The sequence below is a fragment of the Xenopus laevis genome, chromosome 8S (assembly GCF_017654675.1).
Source record: "Xenopus laevis strain J_2021 chromosome 8S, Xenopus_laevis_v10.1, whole genome shotgun sequence".
Classification (NCBI taxonomy): domain Eukaryota; kingdom Metazoa; phylum Chordata; class Amphibia; order Anura; family Pipidae; genus Xenopus; species Xenopus laevis.
The window spans coordinates 20,622,808-20,638,231 of NC_054386.1; the positions used below are offsets into that span (position 1 = coordinate 20,622,808).

A 15,424-nucleotide genomic window follows, 5' to 3' on the forward strand; every position below is an offset into this window, starting at 1 on the left:
ACCAGGCAAAGAACTCGGATTGATTTTAGTGAAAGTGACCAAATTTTTTTCCTTACAAATATCCCAGTGCCTTTACAAAAAAAAGTTGAGTTTTCGGCAACTTTAAAGGGGTTGTTCACCTTCAAACAACTAGATGTTTTCAGATAGATCACCAGAAATAACTTTCTATTTTCTGTCACTGTTTTTCTAATATTGAAGTGTAAAGTGGGTGGGTCGGCGGGCTGGGGGCTCGCCTACTCTGTAAACTGTTCTAAATTGATACATTTAGTTGATACATTTGTTATCTTTGTCCCTGCTGAGCAGAATCCCTGGGTTTCATTACAGGCAGCTGTTAGACTTGATACAATAGTTGCTAATACCCCAGAGATGCTACTGAGAAATGTATCAACTAAATGTTGCAAAATTGTAACACTTTAGAATCGGAAACTGATTCACTGAGCTGCCTGACTCAAACACCAGAGAAAGGAACATTCAACTTTAAACTTAGATTTTGGAAACACTGTAAAAAATAAATAAATATTTTAAAAACAATTTTTATTTTGCACAGCCTTTTTACCCAGTTTTTTATTTTTATACTGAACAATTCCTTTAGAGGAGAAGGAAAGGTGGAATCATTGGAGGGTGCCAAAAGTTAGGGACCCCTAGTGATTATATTCACTTATCTGATTCCCCAGGTGACTGCTCCTGTTAGCAGAAAACCCTGGGGTTCTTTTAGTGAGCACCACAGATCAATCCTCTTTTGCATGGGTGTGCATGTGCAGTATTTAGGGTTGCCACCTTTTATAAAAAAATTTACCGGCTGCTGGGGGAGCGGGGCCTCAAAGGGGCGGGACGTGATGTCAAAAGGGGCGGGCCACGCCACGGACGCTAGAAGAGGCAACAGAAAAGGTAAGTTGCAGGGGATTGGGGACAGGCCGAGGGCTCCTTTTGATCGTATTACAAATTTACCGGCAGTTACATTGCCGGTAAATTTGTAATACCGGCCTTGGCAGGTATTTTACCGGCTAGGCCGGTAAAATACCGGCCGGGTGGCAACCCTAGCAGTATTGTAAAAAGCCTAACAAACAAAAAAGTGAGCATTTTCACTTTACTGTCTGTACATACAAAGAAAGAAGAAGATGATGATTGCTCCATCGTACTCACTGAAAAGAAGCAAATATAATTATCCACCCCCTGTGATTTCACCTTTCTTTCTTCTTTAATGTATGTTTTAACACTGAAAAGTACCAGTAATGGTGGTTTTAGGTGAGTCACATTGAAATCTATAGGAAGGAATAGGGGCTACTTTGCATGCCAAAGATCTTAGAGCAAATAATTTAAGCTCTAAGCCAGTTTAATACATAAACCTGTAACATGTTACCTGAGCTCTGTTTCTTTACAGGTATAAACAGAGATCTAAATCTTCCACAAGCTGTTTGTGTGGCTGGATTACCCTGACCTGTCAATATATCTAATTTTAAATGTATTAAAGCACTTAAGTGTGAATATCTACGTGACCACATAATCATTTATTAAGATTGTTTAATATCCAGTATAGCCACACAATGAAAAGGAGAGCTATAACCATGTACTTTTAGTTAAAGAATAGTTCAGTTGATCTTTCTCATGGACCAAAATGAATTAATGTTGAACTTTATAAAGCATCTTCAATTGTAGGACTGTTCTTGTTTGTTGGAGACTACTATAAGACACTACATTAATGCATTTTGCACCTTATATTTGATCATGTGTGACAGATTTCCTATGGTGATTTTATTTGTTTAGTACACTGTTTGATCACAAGAGAAGTCTATTTTTGTAGGTGTCTCCTCTGCAACCCTATGCCCTGTAAGAAATCACCTGCTCAAAATAAGCAGAGAATTTAACATGTACCGCTCTGTCAGGCAGTAGCAAGTTATTTCTGGGTTTTGACCACTTCTCTTTTCCATCACAGCCGCATTGAACATTTCTCATATGCTATAAAATATTATATATACTGAACCCTATTTTAATATTCAGAATTGAGCAAAAGAAAAAAAGAAAACATTACATAGTTGTGTATTTATGGTAAAATCAAATGATATGTATTGAACCCAATCAAGAACATGCTTTGAATTGATACAAAAATTTTTTTTGGATTTTACCCCTCCTTTTTCTCTTTGCTGCTTGCGTTCAGAGTTGCGGCTGCCAGGGAAGATACATTTGCTATCACAGACCATTTTCAGTGGTTTTGGGGCAGTTTAACAAGACCACAAGTTTCATCTGGTTTATAACTCTTCTGTTTTTCATTAGTTGATGACTTTAGTATTTGATCTTAATTAAAGCATGGTGTCGCCCATAGCACATGGTCCAGGGTAGTGTAGGAAAAATTTGCAATTCACTGATTAAAGGGGACCTGTCACCCTAAAAAATAATTCCAAATTCTTTTATCGTGTTAGTTGAGCAAAATAAACTTTACTTACATTATTTTTATTTAAATTTTGCTTTCTTCAGTCTTGAAGTTACACAGTCACAGCCAGCTGCCATTTTGTGGACACAGTTATTAAGGCAAGTTGTGTATCACCCCAAAATCTTGTGTATGAGCCAGAATCAGAGCCGGGCCAACCCGGCCAGGAGCCCTAGGCAACCTGGCGGGCGCCGGCTCAGTGCGCGTGAAACTGCGCATGCGCAAAACTGCGCTCCATCGCGCATGCTCAAAGCTTCGCTGCAGAAGCGCATTTCCGTGAAAGTTACACTCGGCAGTCTGGGAGAGACGGGACCAGACACGGGGTATGCGACAGAGCAGGTAAGTGCCTGGCTCCCCCCAGGTTTGCACCCTAGGCACGTGCCTACCCCTAGTTCCGGCCCTGACCAGAATGGGGGACCGAATGCCCATGCACAGTGCTCTACACAATTATAGTGCATGAGGAGGGAAGGGGAAATGTGGGGAGAGCAGTGACATGCAGGAAGTGCTGAATAGAAAGTAAAAGTAATTGACTGCCCCACCTCTATGCATAGAGGTGGGACAGATATTTGATTGACAGATCAGATATTTAAAAAACTTTGTAACAGGTATGGATACTTTAATGAAAACAATAATTTGTAGTCCTTGTTTAATTTGCAAAGGACTTTCATTATATAGTTTTTTATGTGTAGGTGAAAGGGCCACTTTAAGAATAGTAAAAGACGGTGCCAAAGGCTTTTGCTAGTTTGAGGATGTGAAACCACATAATGCTCGATTTTACCATGAACAGTATGCAAGTTGGAGTATATATCCTGTGTTGCTTATCCTATATAATAAAATCCAAGTGTCTCTGCGTCCAGTCCGTCCCTGTGTCCGTGGAAATGCGCTACTGCGCATGTGCAGCACGGACCGTCTCCTAGCAACATAGCAACAGCAGACTCTCCACACGACACCGCAGGTAGACTAGACGCATGGGAGAAACGATGACACCTCCCACTCTGTCCTGGGCCGTGGTGGAAGAGCTGCCTGGGTGTACTGTGGCCGCTCGGGCTATCCTTCAGCAGTGAGTAATCCGGCCCGGCGCGCCCACGTCATGGCTCCGCCCCCTTTGCTCACAGATACTGTGCCGGTCCTGGAGACGGGAGCGAGCGCTGGAAGGTGAGATAGGAGGAAGCGTATTGGTAGAGCTGTGTGCGTGTGTGGGATCGATGCGCGCGCACACTGTGTCTTCAGAGGTTCCCGCCTCCTCGCGTTTGAAAGTGGGCGGGGACTATGTGACAGATCTGACAGATGTCAGTCATTGGTGTGGGAATAAGTGGGCGCCAATGTTTTTTCCCACTTCGGCTATAAAATGATGAATAAGCATGATTATATATTTACACTTCACCTTTAGAAAGCCTGTCTAGCTGGGGCTGAGCAGCATTCACCCTAATAAAACAACCCTCTTTTTGTTCTACACCAATGTTATGTATAAAACACTCAAGCAGATGCCTTAGGCCAGTGGTCCACACTCAGGGATCCCCCCCGCCCGTTCAGAATGAGCTGCTCCAATTGCCTGAGATGCACCTCCCCCGACATCTTCTCTCCGCTGTGTCACTGCCTGAGGCGCCAATAATCAGGCCCGAGGGCCGCATCGGCTTCCCCAGTCACTCAGCATTGATCTTCGGCCCGGCCGCTACCGCCATCTCCCCGATCCCAGTGAGCAGTCCCTGCAGCCGATCCCTCTCTCTCTCTCCCCGTGTGTCTGAGGAGCTGCTGCTGCTGCGGCCCGGGGAGGGGGACACGGACAATGTTACGGGCTGAGCGGCAGAGGAGGGGGGAGGGAGCCTGGGATGGGGGAGAGGGAGGGGCACAGGGACCCGGGGGGGCAGTCGCGGATTAGGGTCCCGTCATTATTTGGCACCAGGACAGTCGTGGGGGCGACACAGGGACACGGGCTGCGCTGATGATGATGATCGGGTACAACTGAGCTGACTGGGACTGTGGGAGGAGGAGGCGATCAGATTGGGGGTCGGAGCTGGAGAACAGAGATGGGCGGATTAAAGGAATACGGGGGTGGCTACTGATTGTGGCACAGGGATCCAGGAATGGAGAGTGGGGTCTTTGATTGGGGGTCGGGAAGCAGTGAGATACTCTGGGGATACACACTGGGATAATGGGGTCTTTAATTGGGGGACAGGGATACAGAGTGGGAGACTGGAGTCACTAATTTGGAGGTCGGGATCCAGTGAGATGCTGTTTGGGGCAGAGTTGGCTGATTGAGTTGGCTGATTGGGGGAAGGAATAATGGGGTGTCTGATTGGGGGAAGGAATAATAGGGTGTCTGATTGGGAGAAGGAATAATGGGGTGTCTGATTGGGAGAAGGAATAATGGGGTGTCTGATTGGGAGAAGGAATAATGGGGTGTCTGATTGGGGGAAGGATGTTCTAGCGCCCGTTAATTTAACGGGCTAAATGTCTAGTCATATATAAATCTCTTCCTGGGGGTTGGCAAGGTAATTTCTGCCTGGAAAGTGCCTGGTTCCTCAGCTTTTGTGCTAAGTATCAATAAATCACTTATATGTTTTATTTAAATGTATGTGTGATCAGTTTCAATCATTCTACAGAACCCAAAATAACCCTTCTCAGTACAGGCAGTTTGCATCTGAACCACCCAAGTGAGCAGTAACTGGCCTGCTGGTTGGGATTGAATTTTCACTTAAAGGGATACTGTCATGGGAAAGAAAAAAATTCAAAATGAATCAGTTAATAGTGCTGCTCCAGCAGAATTCTGCACTAAAAAAAATTTATATTAAATTTTGAAATCTGACATGGGGCTAGACATATTGTCAATTTCCCAGCTGCCCCAAGTCATGTGACTTGTGCTCTGATAAACTTCAATCACTCTTTACTGCAAGTTGGAGTGATATCACCCCCCCCCCCAGCAGCCAAACAACAGAACAATGGGAAGGTAACCAGATAGCAGCTCCCTACCACAAGATAACAGCTCCCTGGTAGATCTAAGAACAACACTCAATAGTAAAAACCCATGTCCCACTGAGACACATTCAATTACATTGAGAAGGAAAAACAGCAGCCTGCCAGAAAGGCACAAGTCACATGACCAGGGGCAGCTGGGAAATTGACAAAATGTCTAGCCCCATGTCAGATTTCAAAATTGAATATAAAAAAATCTGTTTGCTCTTTTGAGAAATGAATTTCAGTGCAGAATTCTGCTGTAGTAGCACTATTAACTGATGCATGTCTTGTTTTCCGATGACAGGATCCCTTTAAGGATTTCGTTTTCACTAGGGCTTAGTTGCACCAAGACCATCCTTCCTAATTTGTGAGTTCATTTACACCTCATTTAGTATTTGGGAGTTTTTTGAGCAATTTCTGTGTGGGGCCAATTTAGCAACATTAAAATTTTAATTCTTACCTCAGCTCAAATTTATGTGTGCTAAAACTCAACTTCAAATTAGTTTCCGAAATTCTATAATATTCAATAATAAACTTAAAAAATTATTCAATCAAGTTATATTTATGGGAACTTGAATATAAATGTATTATAAACTATTGCAAAAAATGAAAATTGTATGTAAGCTTTATCACATGAAAATAAGAAACATTCTATATACTGTATAAATCAAGTATCAGTATCCCCCTCTCACCAGTCTGTCCCATTGTCACCACAGTTCCCATTTAAAGTCTATTTAGGCTTTCCCCAGGCCATAATGTCTTATTTATGGCTCCCCATTGGGCAGCATTTATTTACTAAACCTTATTGTGCTTCCCAAATTGTAGACCATCTGGTTGCATTTAGCCAATCATTTCTCATACATTTTATTTTATAAAGTCTGTCCATTTCATCATGGGAAAATGGAATTGGGGCAAAGTTTGGAGACAGACACGCAATGCAAAAAGTGGTTACGTCTGGGAAGGTCTGTGAACACAAACTGCAGTTTTTCTTCATGGTTGTATTCCAAAGATAATTGGACATGAAAGTGGTCTAAACTTGAACCAAACTAGGGGGAAGTCTGTATATTCAAAACTAAAATAGTAATGGTCCTAATTCCCCTGTGTCCACAAACCCTACATGATTTCTCACAGCATTTCTTGATTAAAGAAAATCTCTCAGGGCTAAAAGAGCTCCATTCACGCTCATCTCTTGACTGAGCTTAGTTTAGCATTGTATCTTAGCAATATCGAATATAATTTTGATCATGCATTGATGAATTTGATGGCATTAATATAAATATACAATTCATATAATACTGTATATGAATTAGGAGACACTGAGAAATAAAGTCTATGGTTTTAAATAAAAATTGCTGGAGTGAGGACTTTTGAGGTATTTTCTTCAATTTGGGTATTACAACTGTTTTACCTCATTTGCCACCCCTAACAGGGAAGGGGGGTAAAGCAATTATAAGTATAACTAGTGAGTGCATCCAACACTTCTTTTTTTAGGAATGAAAATTATTCAGATCAGCCCAAATTTAGTCCAGCACACAGATTGGGCAACAATTTGCTTGATGTGTATAGCCAACTTAAGTGTGTGAGAGTGCACAATCATTATTAGGTAATTTCAATGGGCCATGGAGGGCTCACCAATGTCTTCCATCTAAAAGCAAATTATTTCTTAGAAAGCATCAATAGTGTTGATAACATAATTCTCTCAATACTACTGAGGAGTGGGTTATGCTGGCCATTTATATGCACAGTTAGGTCCATAAATATTTGGACAGACTTTTTTCTAATTTAGGTTCTGTACATTACCGCAGTGAATTTTATATGAAACAACTCAGATGCAGTTGAACTGCATACTTTTAGCTTTAATTCAGTGGGTTGAACAAAAAGATTGCATAAAAATGTGAGGAACTAAAGCCTTTTTTTAACACCATCACTTCATTTCAGGGGCTCAAAAGTAATTGGACAAATTAAAAAACTGAAAATAAAATGTTCATTTCTAATACTTGGTTGAAAACCCTTTGCTGGCAATGACAGCCTGAAGTCTTGAACTCATGGACATCACCAGATTCTGGGTTTCCTCCTTTTTAATGCTCTGCCAGGCCTTTACTGCAGTGGCTTTCAGTTGTTCGTTTGTGGGCCTTTCTGTTCAAAGTTTAGTCTTCAGCAAGTGAAATGCAGCTCAATTGTGTTCAGATCAAGTGACTGACTTGGCAATTCAAGAATATTCTACTTCTCTGCTTTAGTAAACTCCTGGGTTGCTTTGGCTGTATGTTTTTTATGCAATCTTTTTTTTTTCAACCCACTGAATTAAAGCTGAAAGTCTGCAGTTCAACTGCATCCGAGTTGTTTTATTTAAAATTCATTGTGGTAATGTACAGAACCAAAATTAGAGAAAAAAAAAGTTGTCTGTCCAAATATTTATGGACCTAACAGTAAATTGTAATTTCAATAGCACAGAAAATGAATGGTGTTAACAGACAATGTTAATCACTGTTAAACTTTTGTTTATTTTATTGTTTGCTTCCCATAAAATTCCATGTACAAGGTATGGAATAAGCCCAACCCCAGAGTTTCCTGCTCACACAATTTGACAATGTGAACATTTTTCCTCGAAATATGAATCCAAATTTAAGTAGAAAATGTCAAATGACAGGAAAATAAAGCAAAATACATATTTCAAAATTTCCTGTAAACCCCCTATTTCTTTTAATTATACAAAATCATAGCAGAACTAGGATTGTACACAGGAGAGTGCAACAGTACTACGCAACAATTTCTAATGTGTCAAACCTCTGAATCAAACCCACAAACCTTTTAATTCCTGTCATTCCTTAATTCATAAGAGAAATGCTGTGTAATCCCAAAAACACCACAACATTTTTTTTCTAGTAAACAATCCAAAAAGGAACATGACCGTGCCCTCTCACAACCATTTCTACATTTTACATCCTATTAACTGCAGTGGGGCAACTGTCCAGATCTAATGTTGCCTATTTATAGAATATACTATTCCCCTCATTCATTTTGAAACCTTACATACCCACTAACTGCTCCTCTCTCACTTCAGTGACAAGGACAAATGCAGCAGTACCATGTCTAAAAATTGTGAAAGCCACCCATTTGGTTTACTATCATTATATGAATGGAGTTCGTATAATATAACCTTTTTTTAGCCCTTTGATGCAAAGAGTAAGTGCAATAATATCATTTTCAACCTGCCATTCATTAAAAAATTCCCCAAGAGACAGAAAGACAGGCCCTCTCTGGTAGCAAAATGATGGAGTATAAAGCAGATTGTCTCGATTTCCTGTCATGGTTGGTTTTATTCCTCCTTTGAGGAAATTATTTTGCGGGCTATGTGTCAATCAGCTGCAATTTGCTTATCCGATTTGATGCCTTGACAAAGGACTGGTGACGATTGCAGATAATTGCCAGGCATATGGGAATGATGCAATACCCAACAGTTTTAGGGTCAGCTCTTGTACATGAGTATAGAAACAGAAACACTTGAAAATAGGGAATAAGGAAGAGGGCGGCCCACAGCCAAAAAGGTAAGGAGAGCAGACGTATTTTTAAGGAGTGTGTCCATGTAGTCCCTCGGTGTGGCTCGTGTGGTTTCAGCTGTACATGTTCCAGGGCAAGTCTGTTATAAGTTTCATTTATTTCAAATACGTAGTAAAAAGCAGCAGCACTCACAAAGAGGTAGAGGCTGACGCCAATCCATCCCATCCTCTGGCGAAAATTCATCATTCTCCATGCTCTGTCTGCATATAAAGTGAATGGGTAGAGCTTAATATATGTACAGGATAAATTAAACTTACTAAAAATGTGTGCATGTACTGAACTACAACTCCACTATTCAGCATTTGGTTGTGGTGGTACATCTTATAATATGCATTATAGTACAGGTATGGGTATTTTGAATCAGGTTTGCTGCCCCAAACTAACTACTATCTAACTAGGGAAGGGCACACCTGGCGATTCAGGGAGATTTATCGCCTCTTCTTTGGGGGCGACTAATCTCCCGCGCACCCGTGCTTCTGGGGTTCTTTTATAGACCTGCGCCGACCTCCCCCAGCCAATGACGTCACAATGACATCACAAAAGGAGCGGGCGAGCAGACGCAAGACTATAAAACCGGAAGTCGGAAGCTAGCATTTGAAGGTGGCGGGCGGGGAGAACAGAGGAAGAGCTCAACCCGCACCCGCAAGGAGCAGTGCGAGGTCGACCCGAACCCGCCCGACCCGCGGGTATCGGGTCGGCCCGCACATCAATAAAAGGAACAGTAGTCAGCCAGATCAGCAGGAGAGCAGGGGGCTAGGCTAAGGGAACTGTTCTAAATTATTACAAAATCATAAAAAGTCTGCATATTTTTTAATTGATGTATATTGCAAAGTTGCTTGAAATTATGTTTACTTTTCAAAAAGCTTAAGTTGTTTTTGTGGAGTTCCCCTTTAAAGGAGAAGGAAACCCTGTAGAAAAAAACCCCGTACCCCCCACCCCAGGTCGACCGCCCTCCCTCCAGGCTAACTGCCCCCCCAGGGAAATGCCCCATACTTTTATACTTACAATTTGCCGGTTTTCCCGAAATTGACTGAGATTGCCGATCACCCACTCATCTTACCGAAGACCCAGAAGATGGATGAGGTGAAGTCTGCTGCCAGAATCTGCGACGAGGGTATAGTATAAAGCAGTGATCCCCAACCAGTACCTCATGAGCAACATGTTGCTCTCCAACCCCTTGGATGTTGCTCCCAGTGGCCTCAAAGCAGATGCTTATTTATGAATTTCAGGCTTGGAGGCAAGTTTTGGTTGTATAAAAACCAGGTGCACTGCCAAATAGAGCCTCTATGTAGGTTGACAATCCAGGGGGGGCTACCAAATGACCAATCACAACACTTATATGGCAGCCCAAGAATATTTTTCATGCTAGTGTTGCTCCCCAACTCCTTTTACTTCTCAATCTTGCTCACGGGTTTGAAAAGGTTGGGGATCCCTGGTATAAAGTATGGGGCATTTCCCAGGGGGGCAGTTAGCCTGGGGGGAGGAGGGAGGGGGGTCTACGTGGGTTGGGGTTGGGGGTACAGGGTTTTTTTTTCTACAGGGTTTACTTTCCTTTAAGCTTTTTTTTTTTTTAATGCCACGGGACCAACACCTGTGCAGTAGAATAGAATGTTGGCTTTTCACTCTAATGTTTACACTTCACCCAGCACAAAGGAAGAGGATCACTCCTTGGTGCTCCTCAAGAATACCCCAGGCCAGAGCAGTTTTCTGTTTAAGTGATTCCATTCACTAGTGGGAGCCTAATATTTGGAACACTTTCCATCGCCTTGAAATTTTGCTTAGGTTTTAAATCAGTGTCTGTTCATCCACCTACAAATCAAATATTTATTTGCAACAAATGTCCTATTTTATAAGAAAAATTAGGGATGCACTGAATCCAGGATTTGATTCGCGATTTGGCCTTTTCCAGCAGGATTCGGCCGAATCCTTCTGCCCGGCCGAACCGAATCCGAATTTGCATATGCAAATTAGGGGTGGGAGGGAAATCGTATGACTTTTTGTCACAAAACAAGGAAGTAAAAATGTTTTCCCCTTCCCACTCCTAATTTGCATATGCCAATTAGGATTCGGGTTCAGTATTCAGCCGAATCTTTCGCGAAGGATTGGGAAGATCGGCCGAATCCAAAATAGTAGATTCGGTGCATCCCTAAGAAAAATAGTTCAGTGCATAACTAACTAACTCAGTTCTTGATGTCTTCAAAATGACAAAGAGAACGTTCTGTAATCCCCAAATATGCAGTGAATGATGAATAGAGCTTTCATGTTCAAATGAACATATGGTACAGCAGGTTCCTAGGGGTGACAATCACAGCAGCACCCCTTCTAGTTACAGACATATATTGACAAATGTCACTTCTTGCAAACTACAACCATATTTGTCAGGCTTTCCTAGAGCATTGGAATACAAAATACTTTTTTGAGCAGTTGATAAACTGTAAATGGAACAGCTCCAATGGCAGAAACAGTAATGAATAAGAAATGGACCTAGATGTTGGGAAGGAGCAGCCTTACCTGTGCCACCACAATGCTATCCATGCTTTACTTGTAAAGTGGATATTTTGGGATAGGCTCTGCTGCCAATCACTTTGTCCTCTGCACATATGGTCACATGGTCGCCGCTACTTCCTTGTTGCTAGTAGGGCGCGTGTGACGTCACGAACATGTGAACGTTTCCAACACGTGACATTCGGCGCCTTCTTATAAATACCTTACACGTGAGGCGTAGTCCTCTGTGGTTACTCGGGGATGCCAGGGGAAGGAAGGTATAGTAAAGGCAGTGGCACAGCGCTCCACGGAGTATTGGGTTGCGCTGAGCAGCATTACCTTTTTTTTTTCCTCGGAGCAGGATTAAATGAAGGCGTTTATTCAGTTCTTGCCTTAGTGGAATTGTCGCTGTTTAGTGGTGGCTGCGGATCTATTACACACTTGTTGGTCTCTGTAAGGTTTGTGCCCTTAATATGAGAGGCTTATTGGAGCCTGTTTATATGTGAGGTATTTTTTGGGGTAAGGGCATCCCTCCCAACATTTTTTAAATAAAAAGATGGAGAAAAATAAAATTTGGCAGGTTATGAAGGTTTGAACATATTTCTTTGCTTTTTTTAATTACAGTTTTGCTAATGAAGTTGAATTGCCCTTTAAAGGACCAATAAGATTAAAAAAAAAATTGTTTTGAAATCCGTTAGTATACAACGGGAAAAAAACCACGAAGATAAATTCAACTTTAAAATCGCAAAGCCTTTATTAAGAAATAAGTTACAGAAACTCTGCTTCCCCTCCTCTTCAGAAAAGGCGACAGGGCGACTATTCTGCGGCACTTGATTTCTCCTCCCTGGCTGTTCTACTGACACTCTGACAGTATGTGAAGGAGCGTGGGCTGGGCAGTACAGAGCGAGCGCACAAGGCACACGGCCAGGCCCGGACTGGCAATCTGTGGGTTCTGGCAAATGCCAGAGGGGCTGCTATAAGGTGCCATAGAAAGTCAGTATTTAGTGGGCTGTTTGGGCCTCTATGTGGGCTGATTGGGCCTCTGTGTACCTGAAATGACAGGGCCTATTTTAATTTTCAGTCCGTACCTACACACGATACTACTCAGAGGATATATTTCCAATGGGAATGTTACCCACTTGCAAGCTACGCTGGGCACTGCCAGCAGCACCAGCCTGCCTTGTGTAACTAACTTACAGCTGGGCTCAACTTAGTCTAGGAAAAAGGAGCAACAGGGAACTGAGCGCAGAGCACCTTCCCCATTCTGCTGCCCCACAGTCGCTGCTCAGGATCCCCACACTTTCCCTGCCCCCCTGCAACATCCAATCCCGGTGGGAAAAGTTTACTCCTGCTGCCACTCACATTTGCTACTTAGTGGATGCTGCAACTCAGATCTACGGCTTCCGCTCAGATCTCACTTTCGGCGCCAATAGAGCTCCCAGTTTGCACAGCGCATAACAGGAGATACTATTGTCCACATTCTAGCGCTTAGTAGAGAGGAATTGGGCATCACATTCAGACTGTTTCTATAAATAATATGGAGGATAGCGCAGTATAGCTGGAAAGGTGATATTCTCTGCCTAAGAAGAAAAAGTATACCAGATTTTGTGATACTTAGAGGGCATTGATTGTTTTCTAGCCTTAACTAAGGTCTCAATAACTGCATTTGAACACACATATTGCTATCCCTCCTCTCAACCTCCAGGCCATGAAATTGAAATTCTTGGGATTCGGGTGTTTGAAGACTCCCTGAAGTTCTGAACTAGAAAGTCTTGACTATGCAACAGATCCAAAGGCTCCTGCACTGAAAGGCATCTCAGAAATTGTTACCAAGGCCTCCTGGGCAAATTGGGAAGTATAGCTATTGCCTTTATGTTGGATAGCAGGATCTTCCTCAGAACTCTCATGATTAGTGGAATCAGTGGGAAAACGTAAGCAAACAGGTTCTGCTAACTCTGAGAGAAGCATCTTTTGCCTGAGCCCTCCAACAGGGTGTTCTGGAGAAGCAAATTGTAACTTTGGCATTGGCCTCCGTTGCCATAAGATCCACTTCTGGACAACCCCAAAGAAAAGTTATCCACAGGATAGATATTCAGGCTGGATTCAGAGCCCATTCCCATTTCTGCAAGAGATACCTGCTGAGGAAGTCCACCTTTACATTCAGGGCTCCCAGGATTTACTGGGCTATTAAATCCAAAAGATGAGATTGAGCCCGCTCCCGCTACAAAGAGTCTTACAAAACTGAACACAACCACACAAAGTATATTTTCCTAGCGAGACTAGGGTTAGTATTGGGCTGCTAGAAACAAACCTCCCCACAAATGCTCGTTTGAAGTCACCACCTGATGTGTAGGGCTGAGTAAGAACCAGTAGAGACTGTCAGTCACTGTTGGGGTTTTATCCTGAAACCTCTTGTTACTCGCTGCTTGCCCTAACCAACAGACAAGGAGCGCAGTCAGCAAGTTCTTGTTTATATTTAGATGTGAAATTCTCTCCCTGAATTAGTTGTACAGGCTGATACATTAGATAGCTTTAAGAAGGGGTTGGATGGCTTTTTAGCAAGTGTGGGAATACAGGGTTATGGAAGATAGCTCATAGTACAAGTAGATCCAGGGATTTATCCGATTGCCATTTTGGAGTCAGGAAAGGCAATTTTACCCTCTGAGTCAAATTAGAGAGGCTTCAAATGTTTTTTTTTTGCCTTCCTCTGGATTAAATAGCAGTTAGGCAGATTAAAGTAGAGTTAAAAGGTTGAACTTGATGGACACTTGTTTTTTTCAATTTAACTTACTCTGTTAACTCTGCTGGGTCTCAAGATTAGCCATCTCACCCTAGTACCCTTATTGGTGGATTGAGGGTCAGCCAATGAGGGCTGACCCTGCCCTATATAAGGCCAGCCCTCATCACAACCAGGGCATGAGCATTGACCTAACCTGAGCACTGTGATATTGTCCCTGGCTCTGGTTTTCTAGCTCTGGTTCCCTGCACCTTGCCTTGTTCTGGCCTTTCAATGTCTTGCCTTCACCTGGCCTTGCCTCGACCTGACCTTGCTTCTGTTCCAGTCCTGACCTTGCTCCTTCTCCCACACCATCCCGATCTGGTCCTGTTCCTATTAATATTTGAGTCTTCACCTGCTTCATCCGCTCCATCATTATTCATCCAGACTTTTACTCTCTGTCCTTGTCACCTTGTTCCTGTCCTTTCCTCTCTGTATCCCAAGTGCACATACAGTTCTTGCCTGAAAGACTCACCCTTACCACCTCTACCTCCACAGCGCCCCTACCTATCAGTGACAGACTCCACAATTTCACCCCCCCAAAACTGCTCCCCTGTCAAGTTGTGTCCTAGTCAACTACCTACCCCTCGAACCAGCCCTGATCCTAGCACAATAATATCTATGGTTTCTAATAAATGGTTTCAGTCTTTAATTTGTTTATTATATTTTAATTTCCAAGTCACATAGGCAAGATATATATATATATATGTAAGTATAAAAAGGTAAGCAAAAGAAATAAAGATAAAAACGCAAATTTGTTGTGTGCGTTAAAAGGATGACCACTAGCACTTTGAGAAGGACTCCCAAGCAGACTCTACTGCTACATTGGATCCCACAACAATACTTCTCGAGTAGGTTGAGGATTTGGAATTCAAAAAGAAGCACCTGCTTTGAGGTCACTGGGAGAAACATTCAGGTTGTTGGTGATCAACATGTTTTTTGCAAGCCACTGGTTGGGGAACACTGAAATAGCATAAAAATAATTGTTATAATCTGAATCCTGCTGAAAAAGGATGAATCTTGGCTGAATCCCAAACCGAATCCTGGATTCAGTGCATCCCTAGTAAAAAGAGTTGGGGAGCAATGCAAGAATGAAAAATGTTCATGTGTGGCACAAAATAAGTACTGTGATTGGCTAGTTGGTAGATCCATGTGGACTGTCAGCCTACAAGATGGTCTGTTTGGCAGTAAACCTGTTTTTTTTTTTATACAACCAAAACTTCAAA

At 42.5% G+C, this 15,424-nt stretch overlaps 1 protein-coding gene across 2 annotated transcripts; it reads right to left on the reverse strand.

Moving 5' to 3' along the window:
* Window positions 1-7,861: 7,861 nt before the first annotated feature.
* Window positions 7,862-11,599, reverse strand: tmem251-b (MGC84091 protein). 2 transcript variants are annotated; one of them, NM_001092710.1, is given in 3 exon segments: window positions 7,862-9,138; window positions 9,944-10,041; window positions 11,450-11,498. In NM_001092710.1, a coding segment is annotated over 1 exon segment (393 nt). In that variant the 5' UTR covers window positions 9,122-9,138; window positions 9,944-10,041; window positions 11,450-11,498; the 3' UTR covers window positions 7,862-8,728.
* Between the last annotated feature and the right edge of the window lie 3,825 nt (window positions 11,600-15,424).